The sequence below is a fragment of the Hemiscyllium ocellatum genome, chromosome 17 (genome assembly GCF_020745735.1).
Source record: "Hemiscyllium ocellatum isolate sHemOce1 chromosome 17, sHemOce1.pat.X.cur, whole genome shotgun sequence".
NCBI lineage: Eukaryota > Metazoa > Chordata > Chondrichthyes > Orectolobiformes > Hemiscylliidae > Hemiscyllium > Hemiscyllium ocellatum.
The window spans coordinates 15,703,658-15,731,276 of NC_083417.1; the positions used below are offsets into that span (position 1 = coordinate 15,703,658).

General features: G+C 42.6%; 1 protein-coding gene across 2 annotated transcripts in view; it reads left to right on the forward strand.

Moving 5' to 3' along the window:
* Positions 1 to 27,619, forward strand: part of LOC132823644 (chromodomain Y-like protein 2) — a 167,852-nt gene that overhangs the window by 123,063 nt on the left and 17,170 nt on the right. For both annotated transcript variants that reach the window (XM_060837580.1, XM_060837581.1), the window contains exons 5-6: positions 3,165 to 3,375; positions 8,564 to 8,707. In XM_060837580.1, the coding sequence (XP_060693563.1) occupies positions 3,165 to 3,375; positions 8,564 to 8,707 (355 nt within the window). The remainder of the gene's footprint in view (positions 1 to 3,164; positions 3,376 to 8,563; positions 8,708 to 27,619) is intronic.

Here is a 27,619-nt window from a genome sequence, read left to right on the forward strand (position 1 = left end):
TGTGAAACAAGGTAGGCTTAATTAATAGACTTGTAATGTAGCCTCGGTAGCAACGATCTTTTATGATTGGTTGTGGCATTCAGTTTGAAGGAGAGAAGTGTGGGTCTAATGCTCATGTTTTAAACTTAAGTGAGGGCAATTGCAGGGGTATGAAAGTTAGAGCTGTCTAAAGTGAATCAGAAAATTTGACAAATTAGGACCCTCTCTGATGTGTCAGCTGCTGGAGTTCACCCTCCAGCTCATAAACTCTCTACACTTAATGGGAAGGTCTTGGGGAGTGTTGCTGAAGAAGGAGATCTTGGAGTTCAGATTCATAATTCCTTGAAAGTGGAGGTCGATAGGATAGCTTGCCTTTATTGGTCAGTGCATTGAGTATAGGAGTTGGGAAGTCATGTACAGGGCACTAGTTAGGTCACTTTTGGAATGCTGCATGCAATTCTGATCTCCCTGCTATAGGAAGGATGTTGTGAAACTTGAAAGGGTTCAGAAAAGATTTACAAGGATGTTGCCAGTGTTAGAGAGTTCGAGCTCTAAGGAGAGGCTGAATAAGCTGGAACTGTTTTCCCTAGAGAGTCGGGAGCTGAGGGGTTACCTTTTAGACGGTTATAAAATCATGAGGGGCATGGACACGGCAAATAGTCAAGGTCTCTTCCTTGGGGTGGAGGAGTCCAAAACTAGAGGGCATAGTTTAGGTGAGAAAAAATGTATAAGGGACCTAAGCGGCAAATATTTCATGCAGAGGTTGGTGTTAGAGGAAGTGGTGGAGACTTGTATAATTACAACATTTAAAAGACACCTGGATGCGTATATGAATAGGAAAGGTTTAGAGGGATATGGGTTAAATGCTGGCAAATGGAACTAAATTGATTTAGAATATCTGATTAGCATGGATGAATTGGACCGAAGTGTCTGTTTCCGTGCTGTACATCTCTATGACTCTGTGAGGCTACTCAAGCTGTAAACAGTAATTCAGCTAGCATCCAGGAGATAATGGGATTCACTCAAAGTTCTTTGTTAAAGAGAAAACCTCTGTCATTAGTTGCAAAAATGCCTGTACCTGTATTCACTTTGATTAAGACTCCGTCCTTGAAGAGTTAATGTCTCTGCTATCTCCGCAGGCACTACCTGCTGCGTGCTTCCCTGTATTTTTTCATCTTGTGTTAACTTATGAAAATATCTCCATCTCATGTTTGCCTTATCTCTTGACATGCTCTTCAGATCATGAGGGAAAGGACAGTTTGACATTACCTGTCTGGCTATGTTCATAGTGTGTTTAAATGAAATCCCAGCTCCAGCCTAAAATAGGCAAATAGCAGTTAAATGCTTGCAGAGAAATTGATATTCCCTTTGGCAGGCTACCCCCAGCAGCTGATGCCTTTATCCAAAAAGGGGGTTAAGGATAATCCCAGTAACTATGGACTGGTTAGTGCAATATGGGCCAAACGCAGGCAAATAAGACTGGTTTAGTTCGGGAAACCTGGTCAGTGTGGACGACTTGGACCAAAGGGTCTGTTTCCAGGCTGGATGACTCTATGATAATCAGGGTCAGAATGATCAATCACTTGGTAAGTCATTTCAGGAAAGCCAGCGTGGTTTTGTTATGTTTGTTCAACTGAGTTGCACTTGCAATTCAGAGAGATAACAGAGAGAGTTGAAGAAGATAAAGCAGCTGGTGTGGTGTACATGGATTTCCAAAAAAGAATTTAATAAGTAGTCACGTAGCAAGTCAGTCAGCAAAGTGAAAATACCAGGAACGAAAGAGACAGTGGCAGCACAGATAGGAGATTGTCTGATTGACAGGAAACAGAATAATAGTGAACAGTCATCTTTTGGACTTGCACAGATTAACCATGAGTGGGATCATAGGTTTTAAGAAGACAGGGACAATCTGGTAAATTAGTAAATGCATGGCAGATGAAATTCAGTGCAGAGACATATAAAGTGGCACATTTTAATAGGAAGAAATGATATAAAATCAGGGGTACAATGCAAAAGGAGATTCAGCAGAAGATTTGGAAGGCAAATGGAATCCTAGGCTTTACAGTGGTCTCGGGCACAAAAGGAAGTTGTTCCGAACATTTAGATTAGATTCCCTACAGTGTGGAAACAGGCCCTTCGGCCCAACAAGTCCACACTGACCCTCCGATGAGCAACCCACCCAGATGGCACGGTGGCACAGTGGTTAGCACTGCTGCCTCACTGCGCCAGAGACCTGGGATCAATTCCCGCCTCAGGCAACTGTCTGTGTGGAGTTTGCACATTCTCCCCGTGTCTGCGTGGGTTTCCTCTGGGTGCTCCAGTTTCCTCCCACAGTCCAAAGATGTGCAGGTTAGGTGAAAAGACCATGCTGAAATGCCCATAGTGTTAGGTGAAGGGATAAATGTAGGGGAATGGGTCTGGGTGGGTTGCTCTTCGGAGAGTCGAAGGGCCCATTTCCACACTATAGGAAATCTAAATATAAAGCATTGGTTTGGCCTCCATTGGGTTGTACCCAATTCTGGGTGCCATCCTGTAGGAATGGGGTGAAGGCACCAAAGGCTGTAGACAGGATTTTCAAAAGTGTTTCCAGGGTTGAGGTTGGAGATGCTGCAGAAGTGGAGGTTGAGAGAGTTACACAAAATCGCAAGGGATCTGGACAGAGGAGATGGGGAGAAATTGTTCCCGTCAGTGTCCCATGGACCAGAGGACTCCAATTTAAAATAAATAGCAAAAGATCCCAAGATGAGTTGAGATAAGTCTTTGTTACATGTGAGTGGTTAGGGTTCGGAATGCAGTATTCGAGAGTGTCGCGGAGACAGGCTCAATCATGCTTTTCTCAAGAGAACTGGATAATCATCTGAAGAGGGAGAATTTGCAGTGCCATCAGGACTGCATGGGACTAGCTGAGTCATTCTTGTGAAGAGCAAATATAGATAGGAGGGATCAATCGCCTGTTTCTGGGCTTTATCCAGTCTGCAGTTGATATAATTTGAAGTTTAAAATTGCTTCCCTTTCATTCCATTACTGATCTGAAATGAGAATGTGGTGACTGCAGTAAGGCTGACTGGAAGCAGTCAGCATCTACAATCCCAGACTAACCAGAAACAATGCTGAGCTCATCCGGAACGATCTGTTACTGCTCACTAATGGTTGTTTCTTTTTTGCTGCATTCTCTTTTCTTCTAGGGATTTTGTGAATGCCTTCATTCAGTTTAAGAAACCCATTGTCGTAGCAGTCAACGGGCCAGCTCTGGGACTAGGAGCCTCTATTCTCCCGCTCTGTGACATTGTGTGGGCCAGTGAAAAAGCATGGTTCCAAACTCCATATGCAACTATACGTCTGACGCCTGCTGGATGTTCATCGTACACCTTTCCGCAGATAATGGGAGTCGCTCTAGTGAGTTCTTGGCTTAAGGAAATAACCTGTTTTGTTAATTGTAAAAATGCGTGTACTTACTGTTCCCCACCTTATGCTTTCGTGAAGGTTCCACCTTTGAAAGGTTAATGTCTCTACCCTCTCTGCACACACTGCCGTTACCTGCTGTGTGTTTCCACCTTATCTCTGATCTCGAGTTAGCTGATCAAAATTATCTTTATTTCACATTTGCATTATCTCTTGATCTTGACATGGTACAGACCTTTCAGATGATGAGGGAAAGGAGATTGGACCAACCAGTGCAAGTGGAATAAATACCAGTTGAAAGTAACGTTCCCTTAAGGTAACATAGCCACACAACTATTCAGAGGGTCCAGGAATCACTACTGTGCATGGACCTCGGAGGATAGGTTCAAAGCAACACTGGCTAAGCCGGCAAATACACAGTACACCTGTCTGCTTCTAATGACAGGAGGGTGACAAAGGTCATTGTTACCAATGGTGGCCCATTCTAATGCATAACATTCTTTAACCTAGAACAGGGCCCAGCAATCTTTTACACCAGAAGAACATATTTCGTTTTTAAAAGTTGCATAAAAATCACATCTGTTCGGGATAGCAAGATAAAAATTCAGCATTTCTGAACAAAACAGTTTGCAGATTGCCAACTGTCTCTGGTAGCACATATAATTTGTGTAGACAAATGAAATGTCAGTGTTGAATTTAGTTATCAGTTTAAAAACAAAGCGAAATTAAAATCAACCTGATTTTGAATTGTAGAGCTTTTTTGGCTTTGTTTTACTATAATTTTGTCAGTAAAGTCACCTTTGAAATAAACTCTTTAACAGGGCACATAGAATAAAGATAATCTTTTGATCAATAAAATAATTCTGGCCACACATTCAGAACTGTTCATTGTGTCAGACAAAAATATTTCTCAATGTATAGAACCTTTACCCTGAATGAAAGGCATTATCTATAACCATGCTGTGGCCATACCACTAGAAATGGTTCATTTGGAGCACAAAGAGGTTTTTCATGAAAATAATCATTTAAAATAATAAAGTTCAACATAATGATTCTCTTCCAAAGAGAGATTGAGCAGTTTCAACCTACACTGTCTGGACTTTACAAGAATGAGAGGAGACCTCATTGAGATATCTAAGATGCTAAAGAGGATTGACAAATTAGATGTAGAAGGAAAAAGTGAGGACTGCAGATGCTGGAGATCAGAGTCGAGAGTGTGGTGCTGGTAAAGCAGGTCAGGTCAGGCAGCATCCGAGAGGCGGGAGAATCGACATTTTGGGCAAAAGCCCTTCATCGGGAAAGTAGATGTAGAAGGAGATGCTTCCTCCTGTGGGTCAATCCAGAACAAAAAATCATGGTTGCAGGATATGGGGTCGCAGATTTAGACAGAGCTGAGGAGAAATTATTTCTCTCAGAGTCGTGAATCTGTGGAATTCCCTACCCCAGAATGTGGTGGATGCCGAGTTGCTGAGTAAATTTAAGGAGGATATCGACAGAGTTTTCATTAGTAATGGGTTGGAGGGTCATGGAGAATGAGCAGAAAAATGGAGTTGAGGCTGAGATGAGACCAACCATGATTGTATTGAATGGTGAAGTAAGCTTGAGGGACTGAAGGGCCTACTCCTGTTCCTATCTCTATGTCCTTATGATTAGCATTTCAGTGCCAACATTAAAAAAAATTCCCATGACTTAGTTTCGTGTTAGACCTTTGTCGTGTGGCTTTTTTGCTGCAGGTTACAAGATTCTGATCTGGATTGTTATGAAGACAACCGTTTCCACAAGTGCATTGACTCCTTACTGGAGAGAGTGTGCAGCAAGCAAGCATGATCCGTAGTCTGGTTTGACAATATGTTTGGCATGCGGCTTCCATATATGTCAAACTCCCAACTGACAGAGAAAAAAATATATGGTCAAATGCAAGTGTCGCATTTCAAGATGTTTTGACTATTTCTTCACAGATTAGAGTTTAGGGAAAAAATTGGTTACGTTTAAAGTGCTGTGTTTGAAATCATTCACCATTCTTGCAAGAATAGAATGCTTATTGATAAGCTTTGTTGTTGGTTCATAATGGACATTGATTTATGAGCAATTCCCAAACCTGTTAAAACAATACCTCGGATGTATTATTGGAAAACCTTTAATCCCTTTCTCATAATGAATATTGGAAGGTGTAGAGACCGAGGTGTAAGCAAGATCTGAGGAGTTTTATAGCAGAAGGCTAGTCAGATACTAAAAAAACACAACAATAAATGTTCATTAGTCATTAAGAGTTATCCAGTTTCAATTGAACAAGACAATGCCCTGCTTTGAAGAGGCACAGTGTATTTAATATTTTCTATTATTACAGAGAAGCAAATCATATTGATTTAAACATGTGAAGTCTGTCAAAAATGTTTCTTTTCATCTTGGTGACCTTGCCAAAACTGCTAAAGCAAAGCATACAAAACTCTAGTTCAGATCACTGAGGGATAGTATTGTTGTACTGCTAGATCATACTGTTGTATTGTCAAGTATTGTACAATACAAAATAGCCTTGTAATATAAAACATTTAGATTGTTTATAGGAATCATTAGCACTGCTTTACCCAAGCATTATGGCAAGACCTTAAATTTGTAAAAGCTGCTCTCCCCAGGGTGTCGTTACCAGTTGAAGTTACTGACCACAAAGAAGTGCTTCCACAAAGTTTGTATCTGTTGCCTCAAAGCCTTTAGGCTGTGTCTCTTAAGTAGTGTTCCAGCTACAAAATAGCTCCCTGCAAAATTGAAGCAAAAATTCTTGTCGTTGATCTACTTAGCTCCATACTTCAAGATAAAAGAAAGAATAACCTGCATTTATTTTAACGACCATGTATTTTTCTTTTACGTATTTTTTACTGTGGTGTAAATTGAGAAAAGGGTTGTTTTACAACAGAGGAATTGCTGGAATTTTGAACAGCGAGGTACTGGAACTCTTTGAGAGTTATGTTCTTGATTTGTAAGCAGTGGGGGTTGGTGTAGGAGAGATGGCACGACACAAGGTTGCATATACAGAATGAGACTCAGTCGGCAACAGATTAATTATTAGTTTGAGGAATTTAGACCAACTGTGGATGTCAAAGGTCACCAGCCTGATGACAGTTATCTGATTGGCTTGTGGGCAGCTGAACAGCTTGTGAGTATGGCTGATACAATAAGAAGCTCTCAGACCTCCAGAAGGGGAGATGGTGTGTTTTTATCTCCAATAAACTGCCCAAAGCTAAAAATATAAGCCAATTGTTACTTTATCCCAACAGTTGTTGTAAACCTTTGCTTTTAACCAGAAAGTTAGAGACTTTATAATTTGTGAACTAGTCGGTCCGTGCCTTCTGTGAAAAAGTGAAAGAACCCAAACAAAGCTTATGAAACTAGAGAACTCTATTGAATCTTGAGGACTAGTGCTATGAGAGTCATGGCATCAGAGAGGTCATATAAAGCACAGAAAAAGGCATTTCAGCCAGTCAAAAATAGCCTCCTAACTGTTCTAATCCCATTTTCCAAAAATTGGCCCATCGCTTTGTTTACCTGCTTCCCCAGTATTTTCTTTTACCTTCACTTATGAAACTAGTTTATTTTGCCTGTATGTCTATTTGCGTATATGTCTATTGTGGGGTTTTAGAAGGCGGTTAGAGTTTTAACTAGTAGACTTATACGAACTGTTCATTGTTTACCTATGGTAAGCTGGTCAGTGTTTTCTCTTCACCTGTCAAATAGACTCAGGTAAATTGGGAACTCCACGTATTTCAATAATAAAATAAAATTTAACTTCTATGACAACCCTGGGATTGGTAGGACTTGATTGCCAATGCGCAATCTCAGTGAGGTGTGATACTATCGAGCGCCTTTCACAACCTCAGTTTTCATTAGAACAAGCGGGGTGCTTTTGAAATACAGTGGTTGCTCTCTGCAAGGAAATGTGAAAAACAGTTTTCACAATGCACAATGACTAAGTAGTAATGGTGTTTAGGGTGTAAATATTGGCCAAGACACCAGGGTTTCAGAACAGTATCACGGGAATATTTATGTCCACATGAGAGGAACAACAGTGAAGGGAGAAGCATCAGCAGATTGGATTATCTGCCCTCCAGGAGACCAAGCTTACTGTGTGCAGTTTGCTGCTGTACCTGTTTTTCTTCCCCTCTTGTCCCCTCTGATCTGATAGTGCAGCACTTCTCCTGATACAGGGCTTCTCCAGTGACATGATACCTTGGATGTAGGTTTGCTCGCTGAGCTGGAAGGTTCATTTCCAGACATTTCATCACTCTACTAGGTAACATCTTCAGTAGGCCTCCGGGCGAAGCACTGCTGATAATTCCTGCTTTCTATTTATATGTTTGGGTTTCTTTGGGTTGGTGATGTCATTTCCAGTGGTGATGTTATTTCCTGTGGTGATGTCACCACAGGAAACGACATCACCAACCCTAAGAAACCCCAAACATATAAATAGAAAGCAGGAATTATCAGCACTGCTTCACCTAGAGGCCCACTGAAGATGTTACCTAGTATAGTGATGAAACGTCTGGAAATGAACCTTCCAGCTCAGTGAGCAAACCTACAAATCTTCTCAAAACTTGCTAACATAATACCTTTTCAAGAAAGAGCCAAATGCACACAACTTCCCCAGTGTATCCACTGACTTATCTGGTGGGAGGTGAAGCCAATAGGACCTGATTTCCTATTCTGTCATCTAAGGTACCGGTCTCTGATTGGGGACATGGGGAGGGAGCCGCAGGAGGAGCCTTACAATTCACATCAGGCCCTTGGCATTTAAAGGGAATATTCACCTTGTTATTAAGCTGTGATGCCTCTGAACCACCTTAAAATAGAAGGCAGGCATGCTTAGGCTTGTATGTGATATGGTTATTTGAATAAAGTATTGAAGGATAAATGATGTATCAAAAAATAATACCAGAACACAGAGCCAGTACCTTATTTCAAAATGGGGACTGAGCAGTCAAGCATTTCTTTCTGTTTCTATTCTTAGATTGTGAACATTCACGATAATTTTTAATCTCAAGGCTTGTGTTCTAACTTTGTACTGTGCCTCTTGAAACTATTTGTGTGTCGTTACTAACGTTGTGCCTTTACTTTATGAAAACGCAGGAGAGGTTTCTTTTTAAAGCAAGATTCTGGGCGAACATTAAAAAAATGTATCTTCCTCTTTCAGGCAAATGAAATGCTGTTTTGTGGGAGGAAGTTAACTGCACAAGAAGCCTGCAGTAGGGGACTGGTGTCTCAGGTCTTCTGGCCAACGACGTTTAGTCAAGAAGTAATGTTACGAGTGAAAGAAATGGCATCGTGCAGTGCAATGGCAAGTTTATTTTTCACTTTAACAACCAGTTTTATGGTTTAGATGGGTACATTCAAGCAAATTTGAGTTTACAAATCCTGGTTGGTCCGCGGTAACTGTTTAAAAAAAGTGCAGATCCCATAATTGGGAAGCTTTTTAATTCATTTTAAAAAGCTAACTATAAGTAACAAGATCCTCCCTGATATGCCAAACAAGAGCTGAATCTTGCATCAGCTGATCCTGAGTAGTGACTGGTTCAGTTCTGATTTACCTTTATGTCCAAGTAAGCAAGCCTGATACCAAAAGAGAAAATGCTGAAAAATCTCAGCAGGTCTGGCAGCATCTGTAAGGAGAGAAAGCAGCTGACGTTTCGAGTCTAACTGACCCTTTGTCAAAGCACCTGATGATGTGCAAGGCCGAAACATTTACAGAGGACTGTTTTCCTATTGCTAGTTACGCAACACAGCAACCAGTTAGCACAGAGAAAGGTCCCACAAATACGTTTGATGAAATTAGTGGTGGAATAAATATCGATAAACACTCAGAAAGCTTCCTACTCAACAATGAATCACACCAAAAGATCGGTTTTGATTCACCATTTTAAAGATGGCAATGTCAGTATTGCAACACTCCCTCAGTCCTATATTGAAATATCAGCCTCAGCAATGTATTTAAATGTTGCTTGAACCTCTTGCCTTCTGTCTAAAATGTAGTGAGTCCATAAAGTCTTTGACAAATGTTTATAGATGCACCACAGAAAGCATCCTATCGCAGGTGGGTAGGACGGCAACTGATCTTCCCAAGGCCACAAGAAACTACAGAGAGTTGTGAACACAGCCCAATCCATTACACAAACCAGCCTTCCATCCATTGACTTCAGCTATAACTCCCCCTACTTTGGGAAAGCAACCAACATAATCAAAGACCCCTCCCAGCCTGATTATACTATTTTCCACCCTGTTCTGTTGGGCAGGAAGTATGAACATTCGTGTACAAACTGCTTCAAGAACAGCTACTGTTATTGGACTTCTGAATGGACCTCTTTAATGTTAATGTTAAGCTTTCTGTGCACTTCCTCAGCAGCTCTAACACTGTATCCTGCACTCTGTTCTGTTAACCTGATGCACTGGTATTGTATGACCTGCCTGTAAAGCATGTAAGACATCACTTTTAACTCTACATCGATACACATGACAGTAATAAGACAAATCAAGTTTTCTTTGTTTAAATGAGATTACCTCTCATTCTTAGAAACATCAAACAATTCAGGACCATTTTGCTCAATCTGTTTTCATAGGACAGACCCACTACCAATATAGATGAACCTTTATTGAACTGTGTGACTCAGACTAGAGTGTTACCAACTGAGTCAGGCTAAGTGGGAGAGAACAACCAATGAATGGTACCCTGTTGAGATTGTAAAGATCTCGTGGATTTTTTTTTAAGTTTGAGGCTTGTACATGGAAATTTAAAAACTCATAGTCCTAAGATTCTGGGAGAAAAAGGAGTGAGGTTATGGCTTCTCACCCGTCCTATGCTGAAGGTGCGGGAAAGATGTTAGAAGAATCTCTGCAGCCTAGAAGAAGGTATGCAGGTCTCAGGTAGACCAGGAGTTTTACACAGCATTGAGGATTTTGAAGTGAAAAGAAATGTTTGCAACGGAAAAACATATTCTGCTTTCTGGATGCAGCTTCTGCAAGAGAGCCAGAATAGATTTGTTGTTGAACAAAATAGACAGTCCAAAAGGTTGAAGAGGATTTGATTAAAAGTAAAATGTATTAGGTGCTGATTAGTTTTCTGAAAGATAATGACAAGTCTTTGTCAACAATTTAAATAAAATCAAATTTTCACACCCTTCCCCAACAAAATTCCTGGGAGTGATGATCACCAACAATCTGTCCTGGCCTACCCACGTTGACAGTACAGTCAAGAAAGTACAGCAGTGCCTCTACCTCCTCAGGAAGCTAAGGAAGTTGAGATTAGCTATTGAAATTCCCCATCCAGAGAAAAGTGATGTGTATGGAGAACGTGGAAGCCTGAATGCCGAGGGGAGTCATGGTCAGAGATTGGATAGGTTTCGGTGATCAATGGAGCAGGAGGAAAGCATCGTTAAGGTGGTCAAAAATAAAATCCCATCACTTTCACCCTGGATTAAAATGACTAGAAAGACAGTGATTGATTGGATCAATCTGAGTATGAATCCACTTCACATACCATCTAGCCGTAGAGATATATTGTTGTTCTTTCATCATCACCAGCAATACAGTGGGAGTGCCTTCATGTGGGCGGCACGGTGGCACAGTGGTTAGCACTGCTGCCTGACAGCACCAGAGACCCGGGTTCAATTCCCGCCTCAGGCGACTGACTGTGTGGAGTTTGCACGGTGTCTGCGTGGGTTTCCTCCGGGTACTCCGGTTTCCTCCCACATTCCAAAGATGTGCGGGTCAGGTGAATTGGCCATGCTAAATGCCCATGTCCTGGGAATGAATAAATCTTAAAAATTAGAAACACTGAACTTGATGGAAGAATTTTTACCAGAGTCATAAACAAAATAAGCCAAAATAATATCTTCCCATTCAGTAACAACAAGCTATAAAATCAGGATTTACAGAGTACCAGCAATATCTTTGCAAAGGAGCAAGAATGAGAGACTGTGGGAATGATAGGAGGATATTAGTTGTTACTTCCTTGTAATAAGGCTGTAATTAGCTGAACTAACAAGAAAGATAAAATTGGCACAATGTAGATCCATCTAATACTGAGACAGAAAGTACAAAAAGCAAAATTCTGGGGATAAAGTATTACAGCAGCAGGCATATTGAACCAAGAAATGGTGGGACTGAATTATGAAAAATTCCGTGTAAAGAAAGTAAAATAAGTTCTCCTTTAGGAGATATGCAAGTGAAAGTAAAATCAAAGAATTCTCAAAAGCTTGCTTTTATATAGTGGTCATGACTGGCTTATAATAGGCTGCTGTAGCTACACTTAACTCAAATATAATGGGCTGCTGTAGTTACAGCTAACTCTTATAATCAGTGGCGTAGTTACAGCTAAATGTCTACAATGAGCTGATGTAGTTACAGCTAACTGAATTATAATGAGCTGTTTTATTTCGAGCTAAGTGTATTCTAATAGGTTGCTGTAGTTACAGCTAACTGAACTATAATGAACTAGTGTAGTTACAGCTAAGTGTATTATAATGGACTGGTGTAGTTACAGGCAACTGTCTTAAAATGTGGTGTTATAGTTGTAGCTAACTGAATTATAATGAGCCGGTGTAGTTACAGCTAACTGAATTAAAATGGCCTGGTATAGTTACAGCTAACTGAATTTTAATGAGCTTGTGTAGTTACAGCTACCTATGGGATAGTGGTCTGGTGTCGTTACAGCTAACTGTCTTAAAGTTGGCTGATATAGTTACAGCTAACTGAGTTATAATGAGCTGTTGTAGTTACAGCTAACTGAATTATAATGGGCTGGTGTAGTTACAGCTAACTGAATTATATTCAGCTGCTATAGTCACAGTTAACTGTCTGTAATGAGCTGGTGTAGGTCCAGCTAACTGTCATATAATGGAACGGTGAAGCTAATGGTCTTAGAATGAGTTGTTGAAGTTATAGCTAACTGTCTTATAGTGGGCTGGTGTAGTTGCAGCTAAATGAATTATAATGGGATGTTGTATTTTGAGCTAACTATCACGTAATAAACTGGTGTAGTTACAGCTGACTGTCTTATAATGAGCTGTTGTAGTTACAATTAACTGAATTATAATAGGCTGTTGCAATTACAGTTAACTGTTTTAAAATAGGCTGGTGTAGTTACAGCTATGTGTCTAATAATGGGCTATTGTAGTTCATCTAACTGAATTAGAATGAGCTGGTGTAGTTACATCTAACTGAATTAAGATGGGCCGTTGAAGTTAGAGCTAACTGTCTTATAATGGACTGCTGTAGTCACAGCTATAATCTGCTGGTGTAGGTACAGCTAACTGGGCTGGGCTAGTTTTAGCTAATATAATGCTCTGCTATAGTCACAGAGAATTGTCTTTTAATGGTTAGCTGTAGTTACAGCTAACTATCTTATAATGAGATGGTGTAGTTACAGTTAACTGTCTTATATTGAACTGATGTATTTTCAGCCAACCGTCTGAGAATGAGCTGGTGTAGTTACAGCTAACTGAATTATAATGAGCTGTTGTAGTTGCAGCTAGCTGAATTATACTGAGCCGGTGTAGTTTCAGCTAACAAAAGTATAATGGGCTGTTGTATTTCGAGCTAAGTGTTTTCTAATAAGCTGCTGTAGTTACAGCTAATTGAGTTATCATGAGCTATTGTAGTTGCAGCTAACTGAATTATAATGAGCTGTTTTATTTCGAGCAAAGTGTATTCTAATAGGCTGCGGTATTTACAGATAACTGAATTATAATGTTCTGGTGCAGTTACAGCTAAGTGCTGGTGTAGTTACAGGAAGCTGTCTTAAAATGCGGTGTTATAGTTACAGATAACTGTCTTACGATGGACTGATGTAGTTACAGCTAACTGTCTTAAAGTTGGCTGATGTAGTTACAGTTAACTGAATTATAATAGGCTGGTGTAGTAACAGGTAACTGAATTATAATGGGCTGGTGTATTTACAGCTAACTGAATTATAATAGGCTGGTGTAGTAACAGGTAACTGAATTATAATGGGCTGGTGTAGTTACAGCTAACTGAATTATAATCAGCTGCTATAGTTACAGTTAATTCTGTAATGCGCTCTTGTAGTTACAGCTAACTGTCTTACAATGAACTGGTGTAATTACAGCTAACGGTCTTATAATGAGCTGTTTTGGTTACATCTAACTGTCTTATAATGAGCTGTGGTGGTTACATCTAACTGTCTTATAATGAGCTGTTGAAGTTACAGCTAACTTTCTGTCATGAGTTGGTAAAGTTACAGCTAACTGTCTTATAATGGGCTGGTGTAGTCACAGTTAAATGAATTATAATGGGATGTTGTATTTCGAGCTAACTGTCACATAATGGGCTGTTGTAGTTACAGTTAATTGTGTTTATAATCGGCTGGTGTATTTACAGCTAACTAGGTAAAAACAATAACTGCAGATGCTGGAAACCCGATTCTGGATCAGTGGTGCTGGAAGAGCACACCAGTTCAGACAGCATCCAAGGAGCAGTAAAATCGATATTTCGGGCAAGAGCACTCCATCAGGAATGTTTACATTTAGAGCTAACTGTCTAATAATGGTTTATGGTAGTTACATCTAACTGAATTATAATGAGCTGGTGTGGTTAGTGGTAACTTAAATAATAAGCTGGTGTAGTTACACCTAACCCTCTTATTATGAGCTCTTGCAGTTACCTGGGATATAGATAAGTTGCAGAGCTGGGCGGAAATGTGGCAAATGGAATTCAATGTAGCTAAGTGCGAAGTCGTTCACTTTGGTAGGAATAACAAGATGATGGATTACTGGGCTAATGGTAGGCTACTTGGTAGTGTGGATGAGCAGAGGGATCTTGGTGTCCATGTACACAGATCTCTGAAAGTTGCCACCCAGGTAAATAGTGCTGTGAGGAAGGCATATGGTGTACTGGGCTTTATTGGCAGAGGAATTGAGTTCCGGAGTCCTGAGGTCATGTTGCAGTTGTATAAGACTCTGGTGCGGCCTCATCTGGAGTATTGTGTGCAGTTTTGGTCGCCATACTATAGGAAGGATGTGGAAGCTTTAGAACGAGTGCAGAGGAGGTTTACCAGGATGTTGCCTGGAATGGTAGGAAAATCTTATGAGGAAAGGCTGAGGCACTTGGGGCTGTTCTCATTGGAGAAGAGAAGGTTTAGGGGAGATCTGATAGAAGTGTATAAGATGATTAGGGGTTTAGATAGGGTAGATACTAAGAACCTTTTACCGCTAATGGAGTCAGGTGTTACTAGGGGACATAGCTTTAAATTAAGGGGTGGTAGGTATAGGACAGATGTTAGGGGTAGATTCTTCACACAGCGGGTTGTGAGTTCATGGAATGCCCTGCCCGTATCAGTGGTGAACTCTCCTTCTTTATGGTCATTTAAGCGGGCACTGGATAGGCATTTGGAAGTTATTGGGCTAGTATAGGTTAGGTAGGATTCGGTCGGCGCAACATCGAGGGCCGAAGGGCCTGTACTGCGCTGTATCCTTCTATGTTCTATGTTCTATAATGAGCTGTTGTAGTTACAGCTAACTGTCTTATATTGAGCTGTTGTAGTTACATCTAACTCAATTAAAATGGCCCATTGAAGTTCTCCTCTACATTGGGGAGACTGGGCGCCTCCTAGCAGAGCGCTTTAGGGAACATCTCCGGGACACCTGCACCAATCAACCACACCGCCCTGTGGCCCAACATTTCAACTCCCCCTCCCACTCTGCTGAGGACATGAAGGTCCAGGACCTCCTTCACCACCGCTCCCTCACCACCAGACACCTGGAGGAAGAACGTCTCATCTTCCGCCTCGGAACACTTCAACCCCAGGGCATCAATGTAGACTTCAACAGTTTCCTCATTTCCCCTTCCCCCACCTCGCCCTAGTTCCAGACTTCCAGCACAGCACTCTCCCCATGACTTGTCCGGACTTGTCCTACCTGCCTATCTCCTTTTCCATCTATCCACTCCACCCTCTCCTCCCTGACCTATCACCTTCATCCCCTCACCCACTCACCTATTGTACTCTATGCTACTTTCTCCCCACCTCCCACCCTCCTCTAGCTTATCTCTCCATGCTTCAGGCTCACTGCCTTTATTCCTGATGAAGGGCTTTTGCCCAAAACGTCAATTCGCTGCTCCTTGGATGCTGCCTGAACTGCTGTGCTTTTCCGGTACCACTAATCCAGAATCCGTTGAAGTTAGAGCTAACTGTCTTATAATGGGCTGTTGTAGTCACACCTAACCATCTTATAATCTGCTGGTGTAGATACAGCTAATTGGGCTGGGCAAGTTTCAGCTAATGATCTTACAATACTCTGCTATAGTCACAGCGAACTGTCTTTTAATGGGCTGCTGTAGTTACAGCTAACTCTCTGTAATGAACTGGTGTAGTTACTGCTAACTGAATTATAATGAGCTAGTGTTGTTTCAGCTAACTGAATTATAATGTGTCCGTTTAGTTACAGCTAACTGAATTATAATGGGCTGTTGTAGTTACAGCTAACTGTCTGCAATGAACTGATGTAGTTACAGCTAACTGAATTATAATGTGCTGGTGTAATTCCAGCTAACTGAATTATAATGTGCTGGTGTAGTTACAGCTAACGGTCTGTAATGAACTGGTGTAGTTACAGCTAACTGAATTATAATGAGCTAGTGTAGTTACAGCAAACTGAATTATAATGTGCTGGTGTAGTTACAGCTAACTGAATTATAATGAGCTCGTGTAGTTACAGCTAACTGAATTATAATATGCTAGTGTAGTTACAGCTAACTCTCTGTAATGAGCTAGTGTAGTTGCAGCTAACTGAATTATAATGTGCTGGTGTAGTTACAGCTAACTGAATTATAATGTGCTGGTGTAATTCCAGTTAACTGAATTATAATGTGCTGGTGTAGTTACAGCTAAGTGAATTATAAAAAGCTAGTGTACTTACAGCTAACTGAATTATAATGTGATGGTGTAGTTACAGCTAACTGAATTATAATAAGCTAGTGTAGTTACAGCTAACTGAATTATAATGTGCTAGTGTAGTTACAACTAACTGAATTATAATGTGCTGGTGTAGTTTCTGCTAACTGAATTATAATAAGCTGGTGTATTGCAGTTAACTGAATTATAATGTGCTGGTATAGTTACAGGTAACTGAATTATAATGAGCTAGTGTATTGCAGTTAACTGAATTATAATGTGCTGTTATAGTTACAGGTAACTGAATTATAATGAGCTAGTGTAATTACAGCTAACTGAATTATAATGTGCTGGTATAATTACAGGTAGCAGAATTATAATGAGCTGGTGTAGTTACAGCTAACTGTCTGATACTGAGCTGGTGTAGTTACAGCTAACTGTCTCATACTGGGCTGGTGTAGTTACAGCTAACTGAATTATAATGAGCTAGTGTAATTGCAGCTAACTGTCTGATACTGAGCTGGTGTAGTTACAGCTAACTGTCTGATACTGAGCTGGTGTAGTTACAAGATATGGCATTGAGGAAAGAGCATCCAGGTGCAAGGTCACCAACACAGTATTTGAGTTAATTTTAGAAGTGAGTTGAAAGTCTTGTACATTGGCTGAATTACCTGTCCAGAGTAGAAATAGACTTTCTTAATTTGAGTGACAATCATTTGAATGATGTCCAAGGACGCAATACAGATTAAATTACTTTAAAAGGACTTTAATGGGTGCACCTTGACATTTACTATGAATTAGTCACATCCCTGCTTTGCGTTACAACCTTGTAACTACCAGCTAAATATCCTTTTTCCTTGAATTCAGTTTATCAACTAAAGGACGTTCTGTGCAAAAAATTAGTCACAATCCATGTATACTTGAAAAGCAAGATTGTAATAGAATATTACAACACACACAAAGTAGTAATACATCAGCAATTCAACTTAATAAAACCAACATCCATTAATGCAGTGAGCCATGAATTATTTGTCACCTCGCGGCCTGAATTATGATAAAGGTGATGATGATGACACACCACAATTGATGTAAGTAGAATTAATCCCAATTACCTGCCTTAATGGGAACATATCAATCAGAAATAGACAGGCTTTCCTAAAAATTCTGTAAATGTCTCAAACAACCTCTTAAAGAATTGGGGCTTATGCTAAATTGTGAGGAACTATTTATAACTCATCTACAAGCCAATGTTTACATTTAGATTTATGTTCCTGGTTTCAAATTATGATTGTCAAATTCCAATTGAATTTTACACATGCACCAAAAGTTGTTGTGATGTAAAAGCTAGTTCATCCCAAGCTTCTCATGGCCCTTTTCTGTACAGATAAGAAACAGACAGATATTATACTTCAATCTGATGTATATACTAACAGAGTGATAGTAGGACAGGAGGATCAAGTCACATCACTAGTGTCACTGTTTTGATTCAGTCACCAAGATGGCCAGTTGCTTCCCTTTGGTATTACTATCCACAATAAAAGAGACTTTCATCGGGTTTCTTGAGTAAACTCAAAAGCAAACTCATAAAAGCAGTGGTGAAGCTATTTAATAGCTAATATATCATCCAGAATTAGAACTATATTTCCATTTAATCCCAACACAAAGAGATAAACAATACAAAATGCAGCGAAGTTCTTCAAAAATGATGCGTTGAAACGAACCTTTATCGGCCGACCATCTGAAAATAAAGACTGGAATTTGATGAAATCCCATCATGAGCTGACTTCTTTTTCACAAAATCAAATTGCTGACAAACATACACCGATGGAAGGATTTCCAAGCAAGTTTTGGTTTGGCTGAAAATCAAACAGGTTCCAAGTCTTTGGGAGAGTGGTCACAGTTTGCAAGATAATCAAAATACAGAAATATGGAAACCTTTGTCATTTTAGCAATTACTTCAACCAGAAGAGCTGAGAGTTGCTTGAAGGTTTACTGTGAACTTTAGCTGCCTTCCTTCTGACTGCATGGGTCTTTGAAACAGAAATCGATACCAGAAAGAGTTGTAAGATCAACCATCAGGACAGGACCTCACAGTCTCTTCCAGAAATAGGATTTCCAGCAATTGAAAACCATAAACCTTTTATTTCCCTAAAATTACTTGACATTCTGTAATCAGCAGAAACCTTACAGTCCACATTAAGCTATTGACTAAATCCCTCGGTTAAAAATGCAATTTAATCAATAATAAAGTATCCAAAATAAAATACCTTACAGCTTTTCACATAGTATTAAATGTAGATAATTTCATCCCAACAATACTCAACTTAGAATATACTGGTAAATAGATATCCTGTGCCTGCTCACTTTTGGCACATATTTGTAAGAACCTCATTTGCTTATTCCATACAGATTTTGGGATAACCCAGCCTGTAGCTACCGAAAATCACTTTGACAGCATACATCTTGAAGTTGGCTGCTTTTTTCCTGGAGTTATCTGGTGTTCCAACAATTTTATATTCTGCATCATTGAGACAACAGTATAACTGCATGAATATACAGCCATGCTTGGTAGTTAAGTAATCGAGTCAAAAAAACTGCAGATGCTGGAATCTAAGGTAGACAAGCAGGAGGCTGGAAGTATGCAGCAAGCCAGGCAGCATCAGGAGGTGGAGAAGTCACGTTTCGTGTGTAACCCTTCTTCTGGACAGGGGGTGAGTGGAAGGGGAGCTGCAGATAAAGGGGATGTGAGGGGCAGGGTGGTGAGTTAGGGTTAGATGAAGACAGGCAGAGGGTACAAACTGGTTGGCCAATGGGAGGGATGAATTCTTTAGGTAGCTGAGAGGAATGGAAGGGAGGGGAATGGGGCTGGGAAAGGAATCGGGGAAATGCGAAGGGAGGTTATGTGAAATTGGAGAACTCAATGTTGAGTCCTCTGGGTTGTAGGCTGCCCAGGTGGAAGATGAGGTGTTGTTCCTCCAATTTGCGGTTTGGTTCACTGTGGCAATGAGGAGGCCAAGGACAGTGGGAAAGGGAGTGGGAAAGGGAATTAAAATGTGCAGTGACTGGGAGGTCATGTCGGCCCCTCTGGGCTCGGCTGAGATGTTCAGCGAAATGTTCCCTTCATTTACATTTGGTCTCCCCAGTGTAGAGAAGACCACATCCGGAGCACCTGATGCAGTAAACTATGTTGGAGGAGAGACAGGTGAATCTCTGTCTCATCTGGAAGGACTGTTTAGGGTCCTGGATGGAGGTGAGGGGGATGGTGTGCCTGCAGGTTTTGCACTTGGGTGGGCCTCAGCTGCGCCTGCCTCTTTGTCGACTACATCGAACAGTCCCTCTTCAGTACCTACACAGGCACTGTGCCCCAAATCATCCATCATTACATCAATGACTGCATCAGTGCAACATCCTACACCCAGGCTGAACAGGAGCAGTTCGTCAAATTCGTCCACAACTTCCACCAAATTCATTTGGCCTATCTCAGACACCTCCCTCCCCTTTCTTGACCACTCCATTTCCATCTCCAGTGACAGTCTCCAGAAAGACATTTATTATAAACCCACGACTCTCACAACTACCTGGACTACAGCTCCTGCCACCCAGTGTCCTGCAAGAACTCCATCCATTCTCCCATTCCGCCACATCAGCTCGGATGAGGAGACATTCCACTCACAAGCATCGCAGATGTTCACCTATTTCGAACAGCGCTCCCCCACCAAATGCAATAAAGACAGAGACCCTTTGTCCTCACCTACACCACCAAGAGCATTTTCCCCCTCCCAGCCTTCTCTGCCTTCCACAAGGACCATTCCCTTCGACAGTCCTTGGTTTGTGCCACAGATTTATTTGAAATCACAAGCTTTCAAAGCCTAACCCCTCAGAAGCCCCCGGTACCTTCCCCTGCAACCAGAAAAGATGCAAAACCTGTCAGTACACCATCCCCCTCACCTCCATCCAGGGCCCCAAAACAGTCCTTCCAGGTGAGACAAAGGTTCACCTGCCTCTCTTCCAACCTAGCTTACTATATGCTATGCTCCCGATGTGGTTTACTCTACATTGGGGAGGCCAAACGTAAACTAAGGGAACAGTTTATCGAGCATCTCAGCTGGGCTCGCAGAGGCCGAACTCACCTCCCAGTCACCATCCACATTAATTCCTCTTCCCACTCCGTTTCCGACATGACCATCCTTGGCCCCCAGCATTGCCATAAATTGGAGAAACGACACCTCATCTTCCACTTGGGTAGCCATAGCCCAGAGGACTCAACATTAAGTTCTCTAATTTCAAATAACCTCCTTGCCCATCCCCCACTTCCTTTCCCAGCCAGTTTCCCCACCCTTCCCTTTCTCTCAGCTAGCTACTGAATTCATCCCTCCCATCGACCAACTAGGTCGTACCCTCTACCTGTCTTCACCTATCCCGACTTCACCATCCTGTCCCCACCGCCCCCTTTAACTGCAGCTCCCCTTACACCCACCCCCAGTCCGAAAGAAGGGTTACACCCAAAATGTCGACTTCTCCACTTCCTGCTGCTGTCAGGCTTTCTGTGTTCTTCCAGCCTCCTCCTTGTCTACCCTGATAATCAAGTAACAGGCGCTCATTCAAAATGTTTAATGTGGAGGTGCCAAAGTTGGACTGGGATGGACAAAATCAGACATCACATGACTCCATGTTATAGTCCAACAGGTTTATTTGGAATCACAAGCTTTCAGATCATAGTCCCTTCATCAGGTGAGGTGAGTGAGAAGCATACAGACACAGAATTTATGGGCAGAGAGATCAAGGGCAAAGAGATCAATAGGTCGTACAAATGGTGTGCGTGGAATGATCTTCGGTTCATGTTGCACTACATGTGACTCCACCACACTCTTCTGTATCTGTAAAATCTTCCTTACTGTCCTGTTTTGACACCGTCACCTTGATAAATTGTTATGATTTCTCTACCTTAATTAGTTTGCCATGATGTGGAGAAACCAGTGTTGGACAGTTAAAAATCACACAACACCAGATTATAGTGCAACAGGTTTATTTGGAAGCACTATCTTTTGGAGCGCTGCTCCTTCATCAGGTGGTGCAGGAGTATAAGACTGAGTATAAGACTCCACAATCACCTGATGAAGGGTCAGCGCTCCGAAAGCTAGTGCTTCCAATTAAGCCTGTTGTACTGTAACGTGATGTGTGATTTTTAACCTAACTAGTTTGGGTAGACCTTGGCATGCAATTTTTATAGTTATCATGTTACTCCAGTCATTTGGTTTGTCTCCAGCACCACCTTGTTTTTAATTTTTTTGGAATTATCTCTCTGCCTTGTTCATTCAGATTATAGGTCACCTCTTCGCTTGTTATTCAGCTGTTGGCACTTTACTCATAACGTCTGACACTTTTGATCACCTGCAGAGACTTGCTATTCGACATGCCATTCCATTCACACCCTTTGTATGATCTTTTGATCTCTCTGCCCTTGATCCCTCTTCCCATTAATACTGTGTCTGAGTGCTTCCCTGTTAGTTCACCTGCTGAAGGAACTACACTCCAAAACCTTGTGATTTCAAATAAACCTGTTAGACAAGAAACCTAGTGTTGTGTGACTTCTCAGAATTTATAAGAGGCAAACCTGAGAAAGTAGATGTGACACTTAGGAAGGAGAGAATGGGGAAGGGTGAGATTTCTACCACTTTGCCCATTGTCCTTGTCACTCAGGAATAACCTGAAAGCAAATAGTAAGTAGACTGATGTGATGTTTTGAGCTTGCTTTAAAAATTGATTCAATTAAAGGAGTAAAGCTTCCTTACAAAGATCAAATTTCTCTGATAGTGGCTTTTGAATTGATTGCACAGCATTGGTTTTCATATCTTATAATGCATTGCACTCACAACATCAGATTAAGCAATAAAACACTTGGTGAAGGATGCATTTATTGCTCTGTTGTCAAGTGATATGAAAATGTGTGCTGATCCATCTATATCTTTAGTCTTGTTGGTGTACTGTGCAAGACTTTGTTCAGACATGGATGGAATTGTATCTTTGAATCTCTGTCAAATTCAGGACTGAAAAGAATTTCAAGATTTTTTTTATGCAAGAACAAGAACATCAAATGGTATTTAGAAATGCTACAGTCTGTACAACAGAAAAACAAATGATTGATCCGCTTAGAAATTAGAGAGCGTTGAACACAAAATGTTTGTCTCAGTGTCACAAGCAAGAAGATGTCTTTGCTTGAAATTTGTAGGTGCAAAGGTTGTTTTTCAGACTGGAGGCCTGTGACCAGTGGAGTGCCACAAGGATCGATGCTGGGTCCTCTACTTTTTGTCATTTACATAAATGATTTGGATGAGAGCATAAGAGGTACAGTTAGTAAGTTTGCAGATGACACCAAAATTGCAGGTGTAGTGGACAACGAAGAGCGGTACCTCAGATTACAACAGGATCTGGGCCAATGGGCTGAGAAGTGGCAGATAGAGTTTAATTCTGATAAATGCGAGGTGCTGCATTTTGGGAAAGCAAATCTTAGCAGGACTTATACACTGGTCCTAGGGAGTGTTGCTGGACAAAGAGACCTTGGAGTGCAGGTTCATAGCTCCTTGAAAGTAGAGTCACAGGTAGATAGGATAGTGAAGAAGGCTTTTGGTATGCTTTCCTTTATTGGTCAGAGTAATGAGTACAGGAGTTGGGAGCTGAAAATGTGTTGCTGGAAAAGCGCAGCAGGTCAGGCAGCATCCAAGGAACAGGAGAATCGACATTTCGGGCATGTGCCCTTCTTCAGGAATGAGGAAAGTGTGTCCAGCAGGCTAAGATAAAAGGTAGGGAGGAGGGACTTGGGGGAGGGGCGTTGGAAATGCGATAGGTGGAAGGAGGTTAAGGTGAGGGTGATAGGCCAGAGAGGGGGTGGGGGCGGAGAGGTCAGGAAGAAGATTGCAGATTAGGAGGGCGGTGCTGAGTTCGAGGGATTTGACTGAGACAAGGTGGGGGGAGGGGAAATGAGGAAACTGGAGAAATCTAGGTTCATCCCTTGTGGTTGGAGGGTTCCTAGGCGGAAGATGAGGCTCTCTTCCTCCAGCCGTCGTGTTGCTATGGTCTGGCGATGGAGGAGTCCAAGGACCTGCATGTCCTTGGTGGAGTGGGAGGGGGAGTTGAAGTGTTGAGCCACGGGGTGGTTGGGCTGGTTGGGTGTCCCAGAGGTGTTCCCTGAAATGTTCCGCAAGTAGGCCGCCTGTCTCCCCAATATAGAGGAGGCCACATCGGGTGCAGTGGATGCAGTAAACGATGTGTGTGGAGGTGCAGGTGAATTTGTGGCGGATATGGAAGGATCCCTTGGGGCCTTGGAGGGAAGTAAGGGGGGAGGTGTGGGCGCAAGTATTGCATTTCTTGTGGTTGCAGCGGAAGGTGCCGGGAGTGGAGGTTAGGTTGGTGGGGGGGTGGGGACCTGACGAGGAAGTCACAGAGGGAGTGATCTTTTCGGAACGCCTAGGAACCCTCCAACCACAAGGGATGAACGTAGATTTCTCCAGTTTCCTCATTTCCCCTCCCCCCACCTTGTCTCAGTCAAATCCCTCGAACTCAGCACCACCTTCCTAACCTGCAATCTTCTTCCTGACCTCTCTGCCCCCACCCCCATTCTGGCCTATCACCCTCACCTTGACCTCCTTCCACCTATCGCATTTCCAACGCCCCTCCTCCAAGTCCCTCCTCCCTACCTTTTATCTTAGCCTGCTGGACACACTTTCCTCATTCCTGAAGAAGGGCTCATGCCCGAAACGTCGATTCTCCTGCTTTTTGGATGCTGCCTGACCTGCTTCGCTTTTCCAGCAACACATTTTCAGCTCTGATCTCCAGCATCTGCAGTCCTCACTTTCTCCTACAGGAGTTGGGAGGTCATGTTGCGACTGTACAGGACATTGGTTAGGCCACTGTTGGAATATTGCGTGCAATTTTGGTCTCCTTCCTATCAGAAAGATGTTGTGAAACTTGAAAGGGTTCAGAAAAGATTTACAAAGATATTGCTAGGGTTGGAGGATTTGAGCTATAGGGAGAGACTGAACAGATTGGGGCTGTTTTCCCTGGAGGCTGAGGGGTGACCTTATAGAGGTTTACAAAATCATGAGGGGCATGGATAGGAAAAATAGACAAAGTGTTTTCCCTGGGGTCAGGGAGTACAGAACTCGAGGGCATAGGTTTAGGGTGAGAGGGGAAAGATATAAAAGAGACCCATGGGGCAACTTCTTCACACGGAGGGTGGTATGTGTATGGAATGAGCTGCCAGAGGATGTAGTGGAGACTGGTACAATTGCAACATTTAAAAGGCATTTGGATGGATGTATGAATAGGAAGGGTTTGGAGGGATATGAGCCGGGTGCTGGCAGGTGGGACTAGATTGCATTGGGATATCTGGTCGGCGTGGACAGGTTGGACCGAAGGCTCTGTTTCCGTACTGTACATCTCTATGATTCTATCAAGCACAGGCTTCAACTGCTTGTATTTTTGCCAATAGTCTCTCGGAAGACTTCGCGACGGCTGGTGGGTAAGTTTGGTCGCTTATTTATTAGTTAAAAATTTAAAGTTTTCCTTCAAAAAAGCGGTAGCAGACCCGGAAGGCGCGCTAGGTTACCTGGGTAAGGTTTTTTTTCTCTCTCCCCTTATTTAAACGCGGGCTCCGAGTTGTAGGCCTCAGTCTCTCGGAAGACTTCGCGACGGCTGGTGGGTAAGTTTGGTCGCTTATTTATTAGTTAAAAATTTAAAGTTTTCCTTCAAAAAAGCGGTAGCAGACCCGGAAGGCGCGGTAGGTTACCTGGGTAAGGTTTTTTTTCTCTCTCCCCTTATTTAAACGCGGGCTCCGAGTTGTAGGCCTCAGTCTCTCGGAAGACTTCGCGACGGCTGGTGGGTAAGTTTGGTCGCTTATTTATTAGTTAAAAATTTAAAGTTTTCCTTCAAAAAAGCGGTAGCAGACCCGGAAGGCGCGGTAGGTTACCTGGGTAAGGTTTTTTTTCTCTCTCCCCTTATTTAAACGCGGGCTCCGAGTTGTAGGCCTCAGTCTCTCGGAAGACTTCGCGACGGCTGGTGGGTAAGTTTGGTCGCTTATTTATTAGTTAAAAATTTAAAGTTTTCCTTCAAAAAAGCGGTAGCAGACCCGGAAGGCGCGGTAGGTTACCTGGGTAAGGTTTTTTTTCTCTCTCCCCTTATTTAAACGCGGGCTCCGAGTTGTAGGCCTCAGTCTCTCGGAAGACTTCGCGACGGCTGGTGGGTAAGTTTGGTCGCTTATTTATTAGTTAAAAATTTAAAGTTTTCCTTCAAAAAAGCGGTAGCAGACCCGGAAGGCGCGGTAGGTTACCTGGGTAAGGTTTTTTTTCTCTCTCCCCTTATTTAAACGCGGGCTCCGAGTTGTAGGCCTCAGTCTCTCGGAAGACTTCGCGACGGCTGGTGGGTAAGTTTGGTCGCTTATTTATTAGTTAAAAATTTTAAGTTTTCCTTCAAAAAAGCGGTAGCAGACCCGGAAGGCGCGGTAGGTTACCTGGGTAAGGTTTTTTTTCTCTCTCCCCTTATTTAAACGCGTAGGCAAGTCACCCGAGGCACTACACGAGTAGTGCCTCCCACCCTTCCACCTCCTCTAACCTAATAATAAGACCAATTGTGACTAGCGGGTAAGTGCTGCATTTTCCTTGTTTGTTTCTTTAGATTTAGTTGGTTTTTGTTGTTTTTTTTTAAGGAAAGCTTACTTTTAGAGGGATGGCAGTGCAGAGAGGGCAATGTTCCTCTTGCAACATGTATGAGGTGAGGGAAGCCATTAGCGTCCCTGCTGAGTACACTTGCAAGAAGTGCACCCATCTCCAGCTCCTCCAAACCCGTGTTAGGGAACTGGAGCTGGAGTTGGATGAACTGCGGATCATTCGGGAGGCAGAGGAGGTCATAGATCGGAGCTATAGGCAAGTAGTTACTCCGAAAGTTCAAGATAGATGGGTGACAGTGAGGGGGAGTGGGAGGAGGAAGCCAGTGCAGGGACCCCCTGCGGTCATTCCCCTCAAGAACAAGTATACCGTTTTGGATACTTGTGGGGGGGATGACTTACCAGGGGCAAGCAACGAGGTTCAGGCCTCTGGCACGGAGCCTGGCCCCGTTGCTCAGAAGGGTAGGGTGGAGAAAGGTAGAGCAATAGTTCTTGGGGACTCGATAGTGAGGGGTACAGACAGACGGTTTTGTGGGGGCGACAGGGACTCATGTTTGGTATGTTGCCTCCCAGGTGCAAGGGTACGTGATGTCGCTGATCGTGTTTTCCGGGTCCTTAAGGGGGAGGGGGAGCAGCCCCAGATCGTGGTCCACGTTGGCACCAACGATATAGGTAGGAAGAAGGGTGAGGATGTCAGACAGGCTTTCAGGGAGCTAGGTTGGAAGCTCAGAGTTAGAACAAACAGAGTTGTAGTCTCTGGTTTGTTACCCGTGCCACGTGATAGAGAGTCGAGGAACAGGGAGAGAGAGCAGTTAAATGCGTGGCTACAGGGATGGTGCAGGAGGGAGGGATTCCGGTTTCTGGACAACTGGGGTCCTTTCTGGGGAAGGTGGGACCTCTATAAAAAGGATGGTCTACACTTGAACCTGAGGGGCACCAGTATCCTTGGGGGGAGGTTTGCTAGTGCTCTTTGGGAGGGTTTAAACTAACTCCGCGGGGGCATGGGAACCAGGACTGTAGCTTTAGGGTACAGGACCTTGAGTGCAGGGAGGTTAGGAATAATGCAGCGATCTCTAAGGAGGGTGCCTGTAACCAGAAAGGTGGATTGAAGTGTGTATACTTCAATGCCAGAAGTATAAGGAATAAGGTAGGTGAACTTGCAACGTGGGTTGGTACCTGGGACTTCGATGTTGTGGCCATTACAGAGACGTGGGTAGAACAGGGACAAGAATGGCTGTTGCACGTTCCAGGGTTCAAATGTTTTAGTAGGATCAGACATGGGGGTAAAAAAGGGGGAGGCGTGGCATTACTTGTCAAAGACAGTATCACAGCAGTGGAATGGACGATGGAAGAGGACTTGCCATCTGAGGTAGTTTGGGCTGAGGTTAGAAATAGGAAAGGTGAGGTCACCCTGTTAGGGGTTTTCTACAGGCCTCCTAATAGTCCTAGAGAAGTAGAGGATAATATTGCGAGGATGATTCAGGAAAAGAGTGAAGGTAGCAGGGTGGTTGTTATGGGGGACTTTTAACTTCCCAGATATTGACTGGGAGAGCTATAGCTCGAGTTCATTAGATGGGTCGGTGTTTGTACAATGTGTGCAGGAGGGTTTCCTGACACAATATGTCGACAGGCCAACAAGAGGGGAGGCTATATTGGATTTGGTTCTAGGTAATGAACCAGGCCAGGTGTTA